The sequence below is a fragment of the Solenopsis invicta genome, chromosome 12, assembly GCF_016802725.1.
Source record: "Solenopsis invicta isolate M01_SB chromosome 12, UNIL_Sinv_3.0, whole genome shotgun sequence".
NCBI classification, from domain to species: domain Eukaryota; kingdom Metazoa; phylum Arthropoda; class Insecta; order Hymenoptera; family Formicidae; genus Solenopsis; species Solenopsis invicta.
The window spans coordinates 17,933,480-17,953,146 of NC_052675.1; the positions used below are offsets into that span (position 1 = coordinate 17,933,480).

General features: G+C 35.8%; 1 protein-coding gene across 2 annotated transcripts in view; it reads left to right on the forward strand.

Moving 5' to 3' along the window:
* Positions 1 to 19,277, forward strand: part of LOC105196030 (proto-oncogene tyrosine-protein kinase receptor Ret) — a 61,798-nt gene extending 42,521 nt beyond the window's left edge. Inside the window, exons 9-20 of one of the 2 annotated variants that reach the window (XM_026133408.2) lie at positions 3,230 to 3,498; positions 4,358 to 4,546; positions 6,288 to 6,454; positions 6,930 to 7,133; positions 7,433 to 7,535; positions 9,127 to 9,295; positions 13,607 to 13,914; positions 14,797 to 14,992; positions 15,325 to 15,454; positions 15,876 to 16,077; positions 16,980 to 17,158; positions 17,387 to 19,277. In XM_026133408.2, the coding sequence (XP_025989193.1) occupies positions 3,230 to 3,498; positions 4,358 to 4,546; positions 6,288 to 6,454; positions 6,930 to 7,133; positions 7,433 to 7,535; positions 9,127 to 9,295; positions 13,607 to 13,914; positions 14,797 to 14,992; positions 15,325 to 15,454; positions 15,876 to 16,077; positions 16,980 to 17,158; positions 17,387 to 17,793 (2,523 nt within the window). In that variant the 3' untranslated portion in view covers positions 17,794 to 19,277. The remainder of the gene's footprint in view (positions 1 to 3,229; positions 3,499 to 4,357; positions 4,547 to 6,287; positions 6,455 to 6,929; positions 7,134 to 7,432; positions 7,536 to 9,126; positions 9,296 to 13,606; positions 13,915 to 14,796; positions 14,993 to 15,324; positions 15,455 to 15,875; positions 16,078 to 16,979; positions 17,159 to 17,386) is intronic. The other variant, XM_039456312.1, reaches the window with a different exon arrangement.
* Positions 19,278 to 19,667: the final 390 nt, after the last annotated feature.

A 19,667-nucleotide genomic window follows, 5' to 3' on the forward strand; every position in this document is an offset into this window, starting at 1 on the left:
AGAGAGCCAGAGCGCTCTCTTTTTTATTTCAGATAAAAAATTGATAATCTCTTCCTTGTTAATTTTTCGAAACTAAATTATTTTCGATGCACTCTCTTTCAAAGGCATATTCATTTTTTCATAAATGCAAACTCCATCCTTTAAACGCAAATTTCCTTTCTGTCGAGTTCACTCCCGGTTGGCACGAAACGATATCGATTCGAGTTTGTATCGAGAAAGTCGGAAGATAAGGACTCATTAATGGCCATTAGCCATATGCCTTGCATCCGTTAATCCTCGCTTCGCCGTATAATCGGAGGCCATTAAACAATTAGGTGGTGAAATCTCGCCTTGTTAGAGGTTCCTTAAGGGTGCGGCATTGATTTCGTGGAGGCGGCTAATCGCGGATTAAATACCCGCGTCCGCCGTCTGAAATTGACGTGTGGGTGTAAAGTCACTTATTGCCGAGCTTCGTTTCGAATAATACGATTGTCATTAACGCGACACCCCGAGCTGTTTCCTGATAAACGAATGAACGTATTTTCCGGAAATTTTTCCGTCCCCGGAAAAAAAACATTTGTTCGATCGAGACAATCTGACTGACCGCTCGGTGTGATGAAATTCGCAAAGAAGCTTCGGGAAATGCGAGACAAAGCGCAATATGCACGAACAGATGCATTGTTCCGCGTAGAGCGCAATTTTCAAATATTTTGCCAAGCATTTTCATGATGAGAATGTTTAATTATTCACTCCCGCTAGAATTGTAGTCGATTTCATACAGAAACGAGACAATAATGTCAAGCAAAACAGCTTAAATCTCCTTGAAATTTGATAAATTCAAAATTGCACAATGTACCAGAAATGTTTTTAACTTTTTGACATAATAAATTTAATTATAAAATTATTTAATATGCAAATTAATTGTATCATATCCAAAACGAGAATCTTATTTTTCAAATTTACACTAAATAAATTTTTACTTGAAAAATATGAACGTTCAATATTAAGAGAAAATTGCATTCATTTTTTCATTTTAAATCGATAGTTTCATCAAGAAATCTCTTTTCGGCTTGTTAATAATTAAGATGTGCCAAAGCAAAATTTATCAAATATTTATATCATTACTATAGATATTGTTAAATTCCGCTCGCGCGGTAGTGTCACACATGCGGAGCATACATTATCCTGAATATGTAATTGGAAAGAGGATAATAATTGTAGAACGGTATGTGAAAGCGATAATAATCGAATGGTATTCGTTCTAATTCGAGCCGCGCTCATCGTGCACCTTTAATGGATACCCTATATCATCCGCGCCGCGCACGATTAGCTGCTTAAATTGAAACCACGCGAGAAAATAAATCTCGACGCCGATATCCAAGCGACCTCGACGACCTGCTCTTGATATATATCCCGTGACCCTTAAATCAGGCCGTCTCTGAAGTATCGGCGGCGATCCTCTTGGGTAATCATAGCTTTCCTCGCGAAACGCGATATTCTAACGTTCCTGCAGTTGAATGTCGATTTTCATGGATACGCATCCTTTAAATCATTTCCATCAAATACACATATAGGAAACACACGTAACTGAGCTTTCTCTCATCCCTATTTCTTCTTAAACAAAAAATCGCAATGTAGGGAAAGCTGTTTTCACGTTGTTCAAGCTTAAATCGCACTTGAGTCTTCTAAAATAAATAATCTATCGCCTTTAAAAATATTGAATTTATAAATTAAAATTATAAAAAATATTAATAACTATTAACTAATACTTTTATTTCATTAATAATTTATCCAACAAAGAAATAAAATGTTAATAATTTAAAAAATAAATGAAATACAAGGACGTTGAAATAAAACTAGTTAGAATTTATTTCAGCAATTGATATATATTTTCACTCATATCAATTATTAGTTATTTTACATTAATATTATTTATTGTAATTAAATTTATGTTGGTTTAGCTAACTTGTTAAATTTTATAAATATATCCATTTAATCTTTATAATAATTGCAAGTATGCATATACAATGAATGTAAAATATTCTCTGATAAATCTTCTTTTATGAAAATATGAAAATTCAGAATAATGTTGCATAATTATTTTATTATCAACTATGTAAAATGATCAACATCAATTATATTTGATTTTTTAAAGTGTTGTTAACATTCACAACATTGTAATCTATTAAATTTTTATCTATATTACTCACTTTTCATTAATTTTATATTTTCATCACTAAATGTTGCTTCTATTAAGTAAAAATGTAAAATATTAATGAGATATGATTTACACAACCGACGTGCATTCAGCAAAATTTTGCCCTATTTTTTTATATTTATATCTTAAAATCAAAAATTTAATATATTTTAATATTTAAAAAATCTTTTTCTATCTGTGGAGAAAAATGACGTGATCATACTATCAAATAGTAAACGAACTGCTAAGGATTTATCGGCAATTTCTCCGCGCGGTTTAAAAAAATATTATTATGCGTTTGAGAGTCGAGGACTTTTCCTGCTATAACCATTCTCTGGAAATACCAAGAAATGTGGACGATAAATTCTAATAAAGAGCGTCACGTAGCAATCGCACCTGCGGTGGTCTTTAATATCGATCTTACACGGTAAAACATCGTTTGAGTTCTTTCGAAATCTTTTCTAGTCATGGCAAAGCTTCCCAATCTTTTTTTTTATGTAACAATTTATCGCATGCCTTAAACATCATTAAAATAATTTTTTAGGTGTTTTTAAAATAATTGCGGTTTATAATATTGTAAAAAAATTATTTAATCAGCATTTTAAAAAGTAATGAATATAAAAAATGTTGTATAAAAAAATTATATAGATAAAATCACATTGATAGGAATAAAATGGGGGGGTATTCAAAGCAATTCAAAGCATTTCTTCTCGTCCTTTTTTGAGATACTATATGAGCAAGCCAATCTTCTCGCATCATTAATCATTATGTAAGCTTCTACTACAAGAAAAGCTTCCAACTATACAAGAGTATTTTTACATCATTAAAAGAACGTCTCAAAAAATCAATACTTGTATAATAGCATCATATAAGCTGTTTGATAAAGAATGATATAATAATAAAGACAATTTAATTAGAAACGTAATAACTCTTAATAAAAAACAAAAATGGTTATAACGCATGGATAAGAATAATATAATAAGTGCATAATTTTTTCCTCTTAAAATTTCACTTCGATAGGATCAACAATAATTCGTATTTTCTTCTGTTTAGTTGAATATCACTATAACTCTTTCGGGACCGGTACACCAAGCTTTAACAACCGCAGTGCCGTCAGCTGTCCCGATATTTTCATATCCGACGAATGCGAAGATAGCCCGGATTTCGCCCAGATATCTACGCGTGGCGAAGCCTAGTGTGAAGCCGCATCCGTCAATAGCTTTCGTCCTGAACGGCTCGAGTGCCTTCAACGTCACCCAACGGGACGGCATCGTTTACGTGTCCAATGAAACTAAGCTACGATCCGAGCCCAGCAACGTTCAGTAAGTCCGTCTGTCTCTTATAAATGCTCGATGTCGTGCAAGAATGAACTATTTCCAGTAGTCAGATAGCCATATGTATAGAAAGACCGAAATGCTATTAGTGTTCCGTAGACGCTTCTGTATAACATAAATGAAATCCTCTTTCATCGATCGATTTTCTATATTCGAACATTACAATAATTGTTCACTAAAATTGCTATACTATTGAAACGTATTATATCTTTCGAAACAAATGTCGATAGATATTCAGATACTCAGTCAGGCACGAGCGCAACTTAAACGACTCATTTCTCGCACAATATATATAAATATATATATATATATATATATATATATATATATATATATATATATATATATATATGTCATATATTCATAGACAAAAAGCTTAAAAAATTTTTTTAATCTCATTTTTTTAGCAAAAAATATCTGAAAGATATAAGTATCTTTAGTTTAAATATTTACATATCTGATAAAGAATACGAATGTATATTATATACATAGGTATATATATATATAATACATTCGTATTCTTTATCAGATATGTAAATATTTAAACTAAAGATACTTATATCTTTCAGATATTTTTTGCTAAAAAAATGAGATTAAAAAAATTTTTTAATGCACATATTATGTTTGTATCGCTTTAAATAAAAATATATTTGTTGTCAGAATTTTTTTTAAATTTATTTAATTAAATGTAAAAATTATAAACGCGAAAAATGATAAGATTATTAGTGTCTCGAGAAGATTAGCGTCTTCATCATACTGGATCGATGAGTATTGGCACTTCGCTCTGCCCAGAGCGATTCTTCTTGTCACGCGAACATAATAAGGTATATCGATTTGTTCACCACAGACTGAAATTAAAATGGATCGGAGCAGATGGTACCGCGACGACCAAGACGCTGCGAGTGAATCTGGTTGATGTGTCGCAATCGAAGATCGTCACGTGCGGATCGGCTTCAGACGAAATGTACTCATGCGCGTTCGCATTATCTCGTGAGATGTGTGAAAAGTCCTGTGGAATTGGTAGCGGAGTTTTCAGGTGTGTACCATCTATTTTCCTTCACACTGAATGAGTCTTTTTGAACAATTACAATTTTCTTGAACGATAAATGCTATTATACAAGAAGCCTTAGCAAGAATTTCGTTTAAAGAGCCAATATCTTTTTAATAAACTTTCAAAATAATTAATAATTTTCTTTTATGAATATAGTAATACTCAATATTAAAGTGATTACATCGTGACTATGTGAGACAAAGAAACAATTAATATGCTCTATGATATTAATTATTATTACAACTACGATGATTTATTTATTTGTCATTTGTCATGAAAGATCACATCTGTAGGACTTTTATTAAGAGTTTTTTATTTTACGAGGCACGAATGTCTCCTTTAATTTCCGAGCGATATAAATCATTACTAGAGAGTTTAACAACAGAAGCGCATTCCACAGAGTGCTTGCATTCCCCAAATGTTGCATATCTTACTTTATAATTGTACCGCTGGAAAATTGCGCATAACTCCAGTTTCTACGTATCAAGAATTTTCAAAATACCTCTATATATTCAAATCAGCATTTTATATAAAATTTAAACACGTTTACATTGCTCGAGAAAAAATGCGAATCTTATTTAGGTCGTTACAAACTAACAAGTTGTCAAATAATAAATACAATTATAAATACAACTTTCATACTGCTATTATTTGAAAAATACTATTGACCGATGGCGACCTTTTATACCAAGCAAAATCTATTTTGTTATCAAACCCTCACTATCATTGTGTCTCGGAATTGACGATGATTTTGTACAATGAAATAAATGGGGAGACTGGGTCATTACTTTCGTTCTTTTCCCCGGAAGAATGTCACATCGCCACGAGGCACAATTTCATCGTAACGACTATTTCGGATAGTAGCGCGTCCAAGTTTATGGCTCCTCCATTAGGTTCCACTTGACTCGCTTTCTGTGTCCCTCATGACGATTATCGTTTTCTGATGTGATAAGGTGAAAGATGTTAATAGTTTACTTTTTCTATCCTTTACTTCTTTTATCTGCTTCGTTATAAAAAGTAACAATTATCGCTCTTTCTTCGCATTTTAATTCGACTGAAATAAAAATTAATAATACTTTAAAGAGTACCCTTAATTAGATAAAATCTGTGCATTTAATTTGAAGATGAAAGTTAATTAAGAAGAACGGATAATACAAAATACAAAATATAAATATAAAATGAAAAAAATTTTTCTGAATTAAAAGGTGCCAATCTAATATTATCTTAAACAATATAAATGCATTATTAAAAAACGTTTAAAAACAAGACATATTAATATTATAATCGAACAAAGTATTGCTAATTATTAAAACTGTTTACAAACGATGCTTATTAAAAAATTATCTACTATTATTTAATCCATTATCACAATTTTTCATTTTATATTTATATTTTGTATTTTGTATTATCCGTTCTTCTTAATTAACTTTCATCTTCAAATTAAATGCACAGATTTTATCTAATTAAGGGTACTCTTTAAAGTATTATTAATTTTTATTTCAGTCGAATCGATTTAAGGCTAAATTTATTATAAATTTATAATAAGATAATTTACGGCTAAGAATAAATGACTCGAAATCATTTCCTTATCGTTTAATATAGCATGATCTGCATAACGGAAGTTTTCCCTAGTAATTCTAGAGAAAATAGCTTGTAATACTTTACGCGAACCACTTTTAGTTATTACGCGTAATCATAAGAAGGCTTTAATAATGAATTCATACAGTAAGGGCAGTTTTAACGGTCGATGCGTTTGGAGGAGCAACAACGCTACTCAAATGTCGGAATATTATTCCACCTGTTCTCCGAATCTATCGTACTGTCCGGATAACGAATGCGACGAACTGGAGCGCAGCGTTCCGCACATGTGTCCGCAGGACTGCACCACCGAATGTGAGTCGCATGCATTGTTTCGCCGACCGAATTAGTATAGTAAAGCCGGCCGTGCTAAAATGTCACAACACCGGCACGTGGGAAATCACTTTCATTATATTGTTAATATCGTAAAAAAATAACGTAACAATTTATTTATGCCAATTATAGCGTTAAAAAAAAGATAAAATTTCTTCCTCAAGGGCCCTTAAAATTCAGAATCTCTAAAGTTCTAAATTTCTGAAACGATATTGAAGATTCTAGATGCACGTAGAAAAAATACAAAGACACAAAGTGTTTCAGACTTTAGTCTTTACACTCTAGATACTCCCCTTCGGTTTCTTTCGTGTTCAAAAGCTTTTCCATTTAAAAGGGTTTTGCGTTGTCGCAGTAACGTCTCGTCGAAAGGGCTTTAAGGGCTATTGAAGAAGGATTACTATACTCGTCCGCGAGAGGCATTTGATCGATCTGAGAGTGGTTGTATTCGCGTTTTTAGCTGACGCTCATTTCGCTCACATGAACAGCGACGGCCGCGGCATAAAAAGCGGCCTGCACACTTGCATCTGCGACGATCTACTGCAGTGCACCTGTGGGATCAACTCCTTTTTGCAAGTAGGAAATGACGTGTCCGGAACGACAAGGGAGGCCAGAGGAAAATTACGTAATCGAAATGACATTGTCGTGTCGGGTGCGCGTAAAGGTCTGCCATGGCATTTTCTTTTCCATATAAATCACGAGTACTAAACAATATTAAATTACATAAATATCATTGACAGTTTGAGCGTAAGTGTAATTATTTCTAGGAAATTGAATATTGGAAGTTTTGAAACGTAAAATATTTCAATGAAATACAACGACGTATTTCAATTCATTTTGACGTCTATTGGTTGTTAGAGAAATTTACATGATTTATTCTTTTTAATATTGCGATGTTACATCAAATAGCTTGTTTGTCACTCTATTAAACATTATTAACCTTTGTCCTTTACGCTTCCGCAGCGTCCAGTGGACCGTGTGGCCCCACGTGCATGATGGGTGTTATTGGGGCTAGTCTGTTTGTATTGATCGTGATTGTGGGGTCATTCGTTATGTGGAGATATAGGTAAGAAACCAAAAAAATTACTTATGAGCTGATAAAATTATCTTCATTGCAATTTTATGTAATAACATTATAAAAAAAGTTTTTATGCAAAACTTCTTCAGAAACACATCATTCCTGACATGCTTTTTCTTGCATAAACAAATACTAGTATATATAAATATAAATAAATGTAAATAATACATGTTAAAAAGGTTATGTAAGAGTAATATGCAAATAATGAATTTATTTATATTTATATTTTATTATTACTTATTTATTATAGACTTGTTGTTCGATTAAAATTAAAATAATGAAAAAATTAAGCGATATTAAAGCTTGTTTGAAAAAACAAAATATTATCACGTTAGATAGTGGAACGTGACAATATCTTATTAGAAATCTTTTGGTCTACGTGAGTCTTAAAAGGATTTTGTAAATCGCTTCTGGACCAGTGGCTTGTGCAAAGCTTATCGGCTTGAATCTTATGTTTACAAGGAATTAAGGGCATTGTAAAGCTTGTGGCAACTGGGATTTGAACATGGTTTATTTAACGTCGAACTTTACGATGTTATATAAAGAAAACATGGATATAAAACAAAAATATAAAATTGTAAAACTTAATGCATATTTATTAAGCACAGAAATACAGAGTGTCAAAACGTCGTAGAAGTAATGCGCCGATAGCACAAATTTATCGTCTAAAATTATCTGAGATATAAATTTATCTTATATCTTTCTTCGTGTAATATATATGTAACTAAATATATTTTCAAATTTTATAACTTTCTGGCACATATCAAAGAATTCATAGCAGGAATACAAATCGAAAGAATTTTTCACGAAAAGAAAGAATATATTTGTTTAACTTGTCCAGAAGTAAAGTCGAAAGTTCCTCGCAAAGAGTGGAATTGCAAAAGTTTTAAGGATATGCACGTTGCGATAGCACGTTTTTTTTTTTAACTCTCGTAGCTTGCAATTGGTTACCTTTGCTTACTATTCCTTCTGTGAATTTTAAACGTATTCTAGCCGGTTCTTTTTCAGTACGCGTTTTTATAATTATTTCGATTACAATTTAAAATTAAAAGGAACTAAAATTGAAGGTGTTTGAAAACTTGACATCAACTCCTGCCAATAAATTTCTGTCAAATTGCTGAGAGGTATTACGGGTGCTAGCATTCCTTGTATATGCAATTCAAACTCGCAAGCCTGCAAGCTATCTAAACTTTCAAATTTGGGTCAATGTCTGCCAGAATTTCTCTCTCCAAATAACTATAGTGACCACAATAGACTAACTTCCGCTAAGCTGCATTAATGCAACTTAAAATCGTTCGATTGGAACAACAGAAAAAATTAAACATGTTTTATGTCGTGATAAAATATTTACTTTAATAACTCTTTTAATTCTTCACTGTTTTATTAAGGAGAAATCGTACCATAATTATACGGTCTCGTGATAATTACTATCGTATAGAAAGTTAAAGTAATTTACACTGCCATAATTGATAATGACATAGTCAGCTCAACGCCAATTACCCTATTTCACTCCACAAACCAAAATAGCTTCATGAGCCAACATAGTTCGTCTTCCGCATCGCGATGCTCTGCGTTCCAGGATGGCGGCGAAGGGCGCTCGACGGGAATGCAAACACAGGGTGGACGATGCGGCAAATGGTATTGGTATTTTGCCGTCCGACTACATCGATCGTGGCGATGGTCTCCTGATCGGTCTGGATACGTTCACGGCGGCGAATCGTCACTTATTGTTACCGAAGACATGTCCGGTAAGAAATCACCTATGCATATCACCTCGTTCAAAATAGCTCTCCACGTTAGAAATGCAAAAATTTAGCATAAGAATTAGATAAACCTGAAAATTATTGGCTCACCTCATTCTTATACTAAAAAATTTTAAATTTAAATTAATATAATTTTCATGTCATTAAAAGTCCTTATGTTTGCGAAAAGTAATCAAATAATGTTTATTTGTGACGATAAAAGCATGACAATTGATACAACAGATAGATGCCTATACTTTTATGTTTACAAAAATTGAATTCACTAAAGTTGTAACAGTTTTGATCCTCGATATATTAGCCTTGAATAGACGTTGTCTAAGATACAGAGTCTGCAAAGTTGCAGAAACTTTCTTATTACTTTAACGCCGGTGTTATCTAGCCGCGGCAGACTTTTCAGTGAATAATGTGAAATAAAAAAGGCGTTATTTAATAGTTCTTGAATAGTAATAAAATTATTCTGTAAGCCGCTTATATTCAGATTATAGTGCCTTGTCTTCCGAGCTGAAATTAATTTTGCAAATCTATTTACAAGTAGGTTTTCGAATATAACTTAACGAGCTTTATTAAAATCAAAATTATCGTTTAATATATATATGAAGTGTTGAATATCTTATATTTTATTAATGTTAAAATATATTTCACTTTTTTCTAAATTTGTCTATGAGATGCACATTTGTATGCATTTGTGTACGTGTGTTACGTCTGCAATGAAGGAAGAACCACGCTAAAAATGAAATAAAACGAAAGGGTCATATATCAAATTCTTTCCACATATAAATTCAAGAGAAAAGTTTCTCTTTTGCATTTCTTTTATTAATTTTTTTTTTTCCTGAGTCTTTAGTCTCGTATAAAATTTAATAAAACTGAGCAGTTTGCTCGATGTCAATGCGCGAATGGAGCGATCACAGCTCCTACTTCTATCAAAAAGTTCCGTGTGAAAGAAAATATTATCGCGAAGAAATAAATTTCTCACTTTCATTTATTTCTTTAATAATTTCTCGCGAGGAGAGGAAGACTCATAAAAATCGCCCTCTTTCGACACATCTGTGCCTGCAACTGCGCAACACGATTTGCAGACCTCTCCGTGCGGTCGCCTTCTGCACGTGATACCTTTTGTACGTGCGTGCTCGCGTGTTAGCGTGCATCCATGTAATCCCGCAAGCACCGTGCTAAAGCGCGTAAGCTCCCTCAGCTTTCCGCACGGAGGAGCGCGAGACTTCGAGGGGACTGGTTCCTGGAATCTAAACGCGCCACAGAAACTCGGTCAAGCTCCGTAGTCTTCAAGTTCGTTTGGGATATTCGTTTAGTAATACCGTTGCTCGCGCTCGATCGCCCATCTCTTAGAAACACGCGGTTAAATCGCGGAAGACGCATTTCCGCAAAACAGTCGTTGCGTATTCTTAAGAGAATTGCTCCTGGATGCCGCATCCTCTTGGAAGGATGCGGCGCTCCAGCTGACTACTGATGAGGCAGTAAGAAATCAAGATTGCTTCAATTTAAGATTTAATCTGAAATTTTGAAAAGTCTTCTAAGAGCCTCGGGATGTCTTTTTCGACCCAGGTTCACAAGGCGATGAGGAATCTGGTGAATATCAATTGAAGTAAAGTTTAGATCGTATACAGATTAATAATTAATTCGATATTTTGAAAATTTTATCACGATATCTGGAAAATAATATGTAAATGTCAACGAACATCATTCAACTTACTGAATCATACCAAACTTGAATCAACTACATCTCCATATGTTGACTCGACATGAATATGATATCTACCAGATATCAACTAATAATTGGTCGATATTTATATCTTCAAATCGATATATATACATCTATAGATGTAAAGCGTCGATAAAATTATATCAATCTTTTTTCAAAAATTATTAAAGAATCTCGTCACATCGAACGTTCCAAAAAATCATGATCGATATATCAATTTGATCGTCGACTCGTGAATCCGGCGACACTTTGCGAAATTTATACAGATTATATCAAGGATCGTACGAAAAAAGAGATTCATCGGCATTTTATTATTTTCTCAGACGTAAAAGCCGATGGTCTCTCATCTTGTCATTCTTCGCATCGTTGCTTTCCGATATCTCGAACGGTCGCGTGTTTCGCTGCGCGCTTTTCGATCCTGAATACCGTCCGTGGCACGTAGAGGGCCTGTAATTTGCCTTGAACGAAATATGCAAAGGACTCTTATCTAACGTGCTAACGTACACACCTCACGATTTAGAGAAACTTTTTAGCACCACTCGTGTTTGCTCCGAGAGTTACAAGGAAATTAAGTTCGACTCGGCGTCTCCCGCATCTCGGCACAATTCCCAAAATTGTTTGGCCTAATTAGCGATGCTCGAGATTATGAGGGTCGCCAGAATTTTTCACGCAGAAACCGTCCTCTTCAAATACAGAATCTTTTACTTTACGCGGATTCCTTTTATTTTATAAGAAAAAAAATGGTTAATAAGAAAGAACTTTTCATCTGAATTCTTTCTCTCTTCCCTTAAAGCAGAATATGAATGCATTTCGCTGCATCTCCTTCAAATACCAGCAGCAGCTAGAAATATGCAAATGAAGGAATGCGGAGCACACATATCTCGTAAAAAATAAAATATAATGAAATATAACGTTTAGACGCGTAATTCAATTTATTTTCTTGCAACCTTTAAATTTCGAGTTAATAAAATAATATTTATTACGTAAAAGTTTCTTCTGTTCTTCTTCAAGCAAAAAAGAAACAGAGAGAGAGAGAGAGAGAGAGAGAGAGAAGATGCAAGCGCATTCCGCTCCTCGAAGCATCCACAATCGAATGAAAGATAAAAATATCGATGGAAAAAAGACAACTAAAGCCGCGAAATGTAGGTGGGAAGAATTCACGGTATTTCTATTCTTTGCGAGGCGTGTTCTTCAAGCGACACTAGTGAGATAAAGTCACTTTTATTCAATAAAGTCGAAACGAAGTCGGATCGGCTCCAACAGTGGCGTGTGCGGCTCAGTGAACAGTGGGCTTACGGGGTAAACCTTTTCGTGCATGGCGTACACGCGAATTCATCGCGAGCACCTTTACGTCACACAAATTTCGTTATCAAACTTTAGAATAGCGTGATTTTGTAATACGACTTTGATCGGCGAGCAAATTAATCTGCTTCAGTTAATAATTAATTCTCTGGTTCAAAATAGACTCTACGCAGCTGCGTCCGCTAAATTGCTCACTCGCAGCTTAGACGAGCGCTGATCACATTAGCTTCTTGTTTACGACAAACGTGATGCACTCAATAATCTCGCTTGAAATTTGTTAAATTGAACAGGCCAAAAATGCACTAAAGTCATATCGTTTTACAACATGTTCTTCATGAGCTTTCATCACTTCAGTAAAAGTAGATACCAATTCTTCGAAGAAAATTCTCAAGAATAACACAGAATATTATTTTGAAAGTCACGGAATTGACACGTTACAAAATTTATACGTCTAAGAATCCGGTAACATTCTGTTTCAAAAAAAGTTCTATTACGCTGTCAAGAGAAAAGTTTCCTGCGATCGATTTCTTTCTAAAATAAAGTAGAACGTAAAAAAAATATTTATTTCGCTAAAGTTTCTAGACTATGATTTCTAGATTTAACGATTTGTGTCGCGTTTACGTTAAGACTAATCCCTGTAATTAATGGGCGCGGGTCATGCCTAATCCGGAATTTTATAGCGAAAGTCTTAGTAACTCTAATACTAGAATAATTCAGAGTGCCTACTAATTCGCGGAGGTATTTCTCATTAGCTACGTGATCCTATTATCATTCTTGAACCGTCGTTTAATTGGGTATCCGCTCGTGTCCTTTACAAAGCAATTCGTGCGAAGTAATACCGAACAGATATCGTCTAACACGAACCTGGAAACATGTTCCAGCGAGGCGTAGCTCCGGATTAGAGGTAGTAGAGCTCTTATCGTAACAAGCTCGAAAGGATTTATTAATCGGTATACACGCATTCCCCATCTTCAAGATCTCCGTTCATGAACTCTGGAATTGTTCTACACACGTTTGCGAGGAAAACAAACGGGAATTAAAATAAGACTAATTGAAACAAGATAAGAAACTAGCGTCACGTAAATATAAATCGGTCAACTTATGAACGAGTATAAGCGCCCAAAGATAACGTTGAAATATTAGTTTGTCAACGACTAGAAATTTCTCAACGGCTCTAAAAGAAGAAATTAGAATCTGTGAATCGAAATGAGTTCGTGGTGAAATGTGAAATTGATCGCGAGCGTTTCTAACTTGCGGATTTTCGTGTGGAATTTCAGCCGGACCCAAAGTGGGAATTTCCACGATCGCTCCTGAAGATCGAGCAGGTGCTGGGCGAGGGCGAGTTCGGGCGCGTTTTGCGCGCCAAGGCCATGAACATCGGCGGAATTTCCGGCCCTACGACCGTCGCGGTGAAGACCCTGAAGGAGGACGCGTGTGCCTCCGAACTGGCGGATCTGCTGTCTGAATACCAGCTGCTGAAGGAGGCGCAACATCCGAACGTGATTCGGCTGCTAGGTGCTTGCACGACACCGCCGGGAGCGCCCGTCTACCTCATCATCGAATTCGCCGAATTCGGCTCCTTACGGTAAGTGCGCGCCCGTGATATATTCGACCGTCGCTGTCCTGACGCTATTTATGACCCTTCCGTTTCACGAGCTTCTGGGCTTATCGATAAAAGTCCTGCTACGTTGCCTGAAAGCGAATCGATGGGATATTCGTGCGTCACGCCTGTCGAAATCATGGCTTTAACTTTTACGTGCAGATAAAAAAAAACTCTATCTTATTTTCTTCGTGCGATGAATAACACGCATCTTACCGAGATTAGATTAGAGAATGTGTATTTACATTCCGCCATTTTTTATATTTACAAATTTTCTAGTTAAAAAATGTAATCAATACAAAATTATACATAATTTATATAAAATATTATGAATAAATGTGATAGATAGAAGAAACTTAAACAAATTTATTAAAAAGTTAGCGGGAAAATTTTCTCTATTGTTTAAGCGTGAAAAAAAATAAATAAGTAGCGGCCGGATATTAATGCTTGGTATTCACAGTATGTTCATTGTCTCGTTATAGCCGAGAGAGAGATAACATCAAAAAGTCGAGCAGTTTTTATCCTCTATTTATGCCAACAATGCTCCCCATATACATGACTAAATGAACGACATCTCGCAGCGAACGCGACCGACTTACAAACGCGGAAATAACTCCGGGAATTCGCCGCGATGCGGAATTCCGCCGCGTGGAATTCCGCTACCGTCATGAGGGACAACAACCTTTGCGAAACCAGTTGCTCTCGGTAATTAAATTTTTCCCCCCGAATGCGATGCACATGCCGGGGGATCCATCGTCGTCCTGGCAATCCAAGTTTCCCAGGCACGCCGAATGGACGGATTATATTGACCACCAATTTCCCGGCTAATGCTCGCGGTTTATAGGATAAATTCACGCGAAATTTCAGTAACTATCTGAGGCGCAGCCGGCACTTGGAGTCGGAGTGCAGGATACCCGCACCGACGTCTCTGCTTTCCACTTCGCCGATCAACGTCAGCGAGGAGTGTAGCGATAATGCATTGAACTATACTATAACGCCGCGCGATATTCTCTCGTTCGCCTGGCAAATAAGTAAAGGGATGGCGTATCTTGCCGATATTAAGGTACGATAATACATGTCAAAGTATCCGTAAAATTATCTAGAATTCCGTTTCTAAATTTTACTAAACTTATTAATTATGAAATATTTACACAAAAAATGTTTACAGTGTACAATAGAACTCTAAAGCGATAACAGAAAGAGAGAAAAAAGAGAGAGAGATAGAGAAAATCTTTAAATTGACTTTTGTTGTAAATTAGTTAATGAAATTTAAGAGCACGCGATTGCAATTTTCTCCACAATTCCTTTTGGGGGAGCAACACGAAAGTGGTGAAATATTTCATCTCAACTTGGTCAAGTCATTAGCAATTAATCAAAGTTTCCTTCGCGCTGCAGTTGGTGCATCGGGATCTTGCGGCGAGAAATGTTTTGCTTGCAACCGGGAAGGTTTGCAAGATCTCGGACTTTGGTCTAACTCGCGATGTATATGAGGACGATGCGTATTTGAAACGAAGCAAGGGACGAGGTAAGATCAATCCACTAATTAATAATCTGTACTCCAGTTCGAAACTTGCGGATTACCTGTTCTTTCAATGAAGCGCAAATTATTGCCATATATCTTGAGTCATTATTTAGATCAGCATTCGATAATGCAAACGCTGCTTACAAATGCAGTAGTACATACGAAAACGTTATATAAATATTTTACAAACTTATCTTACTACAAATCTAAATTATTAGACGAAAAGTATCGTAAATCAGCGTTGAAAAATGCAATGATACGAGTCGCAAGCTTAATAGCAACGTAAATGGTCCTAATTCAACCACGACGGAGTAATCCGATCGTAACTCTTTCGAACGGATTCGCGAGAAAAACAGCTTTAATGACTCGTGCGAGCCCGACTGTTACTTCGCGTTAGCCAAGGTTTTACGGTTCGTGCCCGCAGTGCCGGTAAAATGGATGGCACCGGAATCCCTGGCCGACCATGTGTACACCAGCAAATCGGACGTTTGGAGCTTTGGCGTTCTCCTGTGGGAGTTGGTCACGTTAGGAGCCTCCCCGTATCCTGGAGTGGACGTGCATAATCTCTACAATCTGCTGAAGGCCGGTTACCGTATGGAGAAGCCAACTAATTGCTCGCATCAGTTGTAAGTGGCTAACAATCGCCTCAACTTCGTCAGATTAGCGAAGAGCGGCTAAAGTTCATTAATCTTAAGGATCATCAATCTTAAAACTACTTTAGAAGTTTAGTCTCATTTATTATTATTCGTTTACTAATCGCTTATTAAACCAAATTTGCTTTTTACGATTATTTTTTTCACATAAAGGTCGCTTTTGCCTTCAACGGAACGATTACTATTTTTTCTTTGTATATGAAAATTATTCTTTATTAATATTTTCTTTCTCGCTCTTCTCCTACTTCCACCTACATTCTTCCTAATTATCTTTTTTAGAAAATTATAATTTACTTTCTTTGAAACTCAGCGTTTTCCGCAGTTCTAATTGAAAGTTAACTCAGCTGAGTAACCAACGTTGATAAAATCAAAGGACGTAGAGCTGTAATCGTAACTTATACGATATTCATAATTACGAGGGACTCGTGCGTAATTATCACGGGGAGTTCATGATTATAATAGCGTGACTTCATATCACATGTGAAACATCCATCTTCTGTGGAGATTAGATCGCTATACTACGAAGTCAACCTCAGTACATATGCTGCGTATATAAATGTATTACTAAATTAATGACACAGTAATAAAACGTGTAATATGAAGTAGTATCTGATAAACAGAAATAACTGAATCTTCGAACGTGACGCGAACTCTTTTCAATTAAACTATTGGCGAAGCTGTGCCCTTGGAAAAGCGCCAGTAGTTAAAAGTAGGTTAACTATTTCAGCGCGTCATAAAGCTCGCCGTAAAACTGCATTCTCTCTTTCGCGCGCAGGCGGAAAAATGACAGAGTGCTACAAAGTCCATTTCCTATCTTTTATAACTTTTCTGAGGAAACATCTTCGTTTCGATTGTAACGAGTGATATTTTGTCAGATACAAGTTAATGGTGTCGTGCTGGCATCAAGAGCCCAGTATGCGGCCGTCGTTCAAGGAACTAACCAGCCATTGGGAACGCATGCTGGAGGATGGTGTAGAGTATCTCGATCTTAATCCACGAACCGTCCATAATCAAGCCTACTTTGCGTCTCTGCAAGTCTTGGACGACGACAATGGTAAGTAAAATTAATCAATTTGAAGCATCGCCCTCTACAAATGTGATAGTTATCGTTGTTACTATTTTTAATAATCCAGAAGTGAGAAAAATTCCTAAATCCTGATATTTTTAAATTATTTCCAAACTCACTGCTTTAAACCTTGTAATTCAATCAACGCTCGTTTAACGATTTCGGATAATACGCGAATATCGAATTATCTTAAAGTTGTCGTGAAATCTTTCGCAGGTTCTAGTAACGATCAGGTGGACAACGGGATTGCCAACGGAACTCTAAAGACGGACACTGTCAACTACCTCGGCCGGATATCTTCCGAGCCTGTCACTAAGTGCGACAAAGTGGATAAGCTGCAGGCGCTCTGGCAGCCGTCCATAGCGTCCTTCCCCGAGGAGCCCATGAAGTCGCCTTACGTGAACGAACGACCTGCGAGCTTGAACGCCAATCATTATGAAAGCCCGATAAAGCTGAGGAATGTGAGCGTGGCCAGTAACAGCGAGAACGACCTAAGAACGCCTTCCAACGAACGTCCCCAGTCATATATCGATATGCAAGGGAAGAAGTCGACGGAGACGGAGGACCTTTTGGTATTTGGGAGCGTAGACGACGACAAGAACGACAATAACGTGACGAACTGATCTACGTAAATCTCACGTTGTACACTTGACAAATGAGAAAAACAAACCAAAACTGAGAAAACATGAGTTTTCTGAGTCTCGACGAGCTTTCGTTGTCTTGGAACGGACAGGCGATGAATGAAAGGAAATAAATGTAACCTGATTGAGGGAACAATTGTCGATCGCAAATTATGCGAGAAAGAGAGGATTATTTATTTAACGAGGGAGTATGAGAGAAATTTGTGTGCGAACAATTGGAAGCGAATGATTTGCGTGATACGAGAGCGCCATTGTTTGTGGCAATCTGCGAGAATTGCGAGGAACAACGATGACATAATAATGTGATGGATAAATAAAAATTTGCAATTTGTAAGAAAACAAATATCAACTCCGTGGAGTTGAATAAGTCGCGATTCAAATTATATCGCGCAGAAATAATTCCTGAATGATTTCTTAATCGAACGAAGCGCTCTATAGGAAGTTAGTGGTAAATTATAATACCAAGTGTAAATTAATGATTAATTTGCCATGTTTTTATGTACTTAAAAGTCGTACGGCTGTCTGTCGATCATCATTGGTAAAGCCGCTTTTAATACTATTGATAGTACTTAATAGTTACGTATTATAATCATTCGTGCAATTTCTTAAAAAGACGATCGTATTTTCAGCATTTTAAAATTGTTCTGTACGTCACGCTATGCAACTGTGATGCGGTTTGAGAATAGTTGCTCATCGAGAACAAGCTTTTCAAACTGAGGGCCATAAATTGTTTCCTAACTATCGTTAACAGTTTTTCTGTTACAAGTACAAGCTTTAATGGCGCAAACAAGTGAGAAAACATTTTCACAGTTAATTTTCAAAATTTCACCCGAGGCGCGTAATTTACGAGCGATATTATCGCTAACTCGTTTGAGGAAGTTTGCAGATTTGGTCTTCCATCAAATCTTTCTTGATAGATAGATTCGTGGTTGTGAAATTGTACGGCACCTCCTATTCAACTTGAAACTTAATCGTCACGCTTCCTTTCGAAACGAGATACTTTCTATTGTCGCACTAGCTTATGTGGCTTTCGTGTGTCCGACACAACGAAGCAGCGGATCGCACGCAGAACGAAGTGATACGACCGAAGCGTAAGAGGTATAGTATTTTTTACGAGACGTGTGTGCGCGGGCTCCGGTTGGGCGCGACGTCATATCCAAAGAAGACTGTGTTTCGCCGTACCTCACTGGGAACGGAATCGTCCCTTTTGTATTTATGTATAAGACGCAACATTCCACCCACGATTAGCTAGTTATTTATCGCATAGATTTTACAACACGGCTGCGTATGATTTCAGATTTTGACTCTTATCATGTTCAATGTTTCTTCCCCTTGCCTTTTTAAAATACTCCGGGGCGTTAACAACGATGTGGAGCACGCGCGTAACGAGCCGATTAATATTGTGCCATATTATTTTCTTGTAACTGATATATCACGAAAACATATAAAAGACGCTTTCAAACGAAGTATTTCCTTATATTACTCTTACCTGATTCCTAACAGTGCTTCCTTTTGTTGCAGTGGTGTGCTCAAAGTTAAAAAAAATATTGAAGGGAGATTAAAAAAAAAGAGTAGAAAATAGAAGAAAAGAAAATAAAGTGATTTCCTACATTATTATCATTAGATGTAAAAAAGATTTTTTTAAATATATTTCTGCTTTACTTAATATTGTTTTTAAAAATATTTTTACTTAATGATATTTAAAAAAATATTTTTAAGCAAAATCAGCATAAATCGTAATAATGCGATAATTATACGTAATAAAAATTTTTATATCATATTGCAATATAATTATATGTAAAGTTATATTTATATAATATAAATGATTTCAGGATGCAGGAGCACTGAAGACAAGA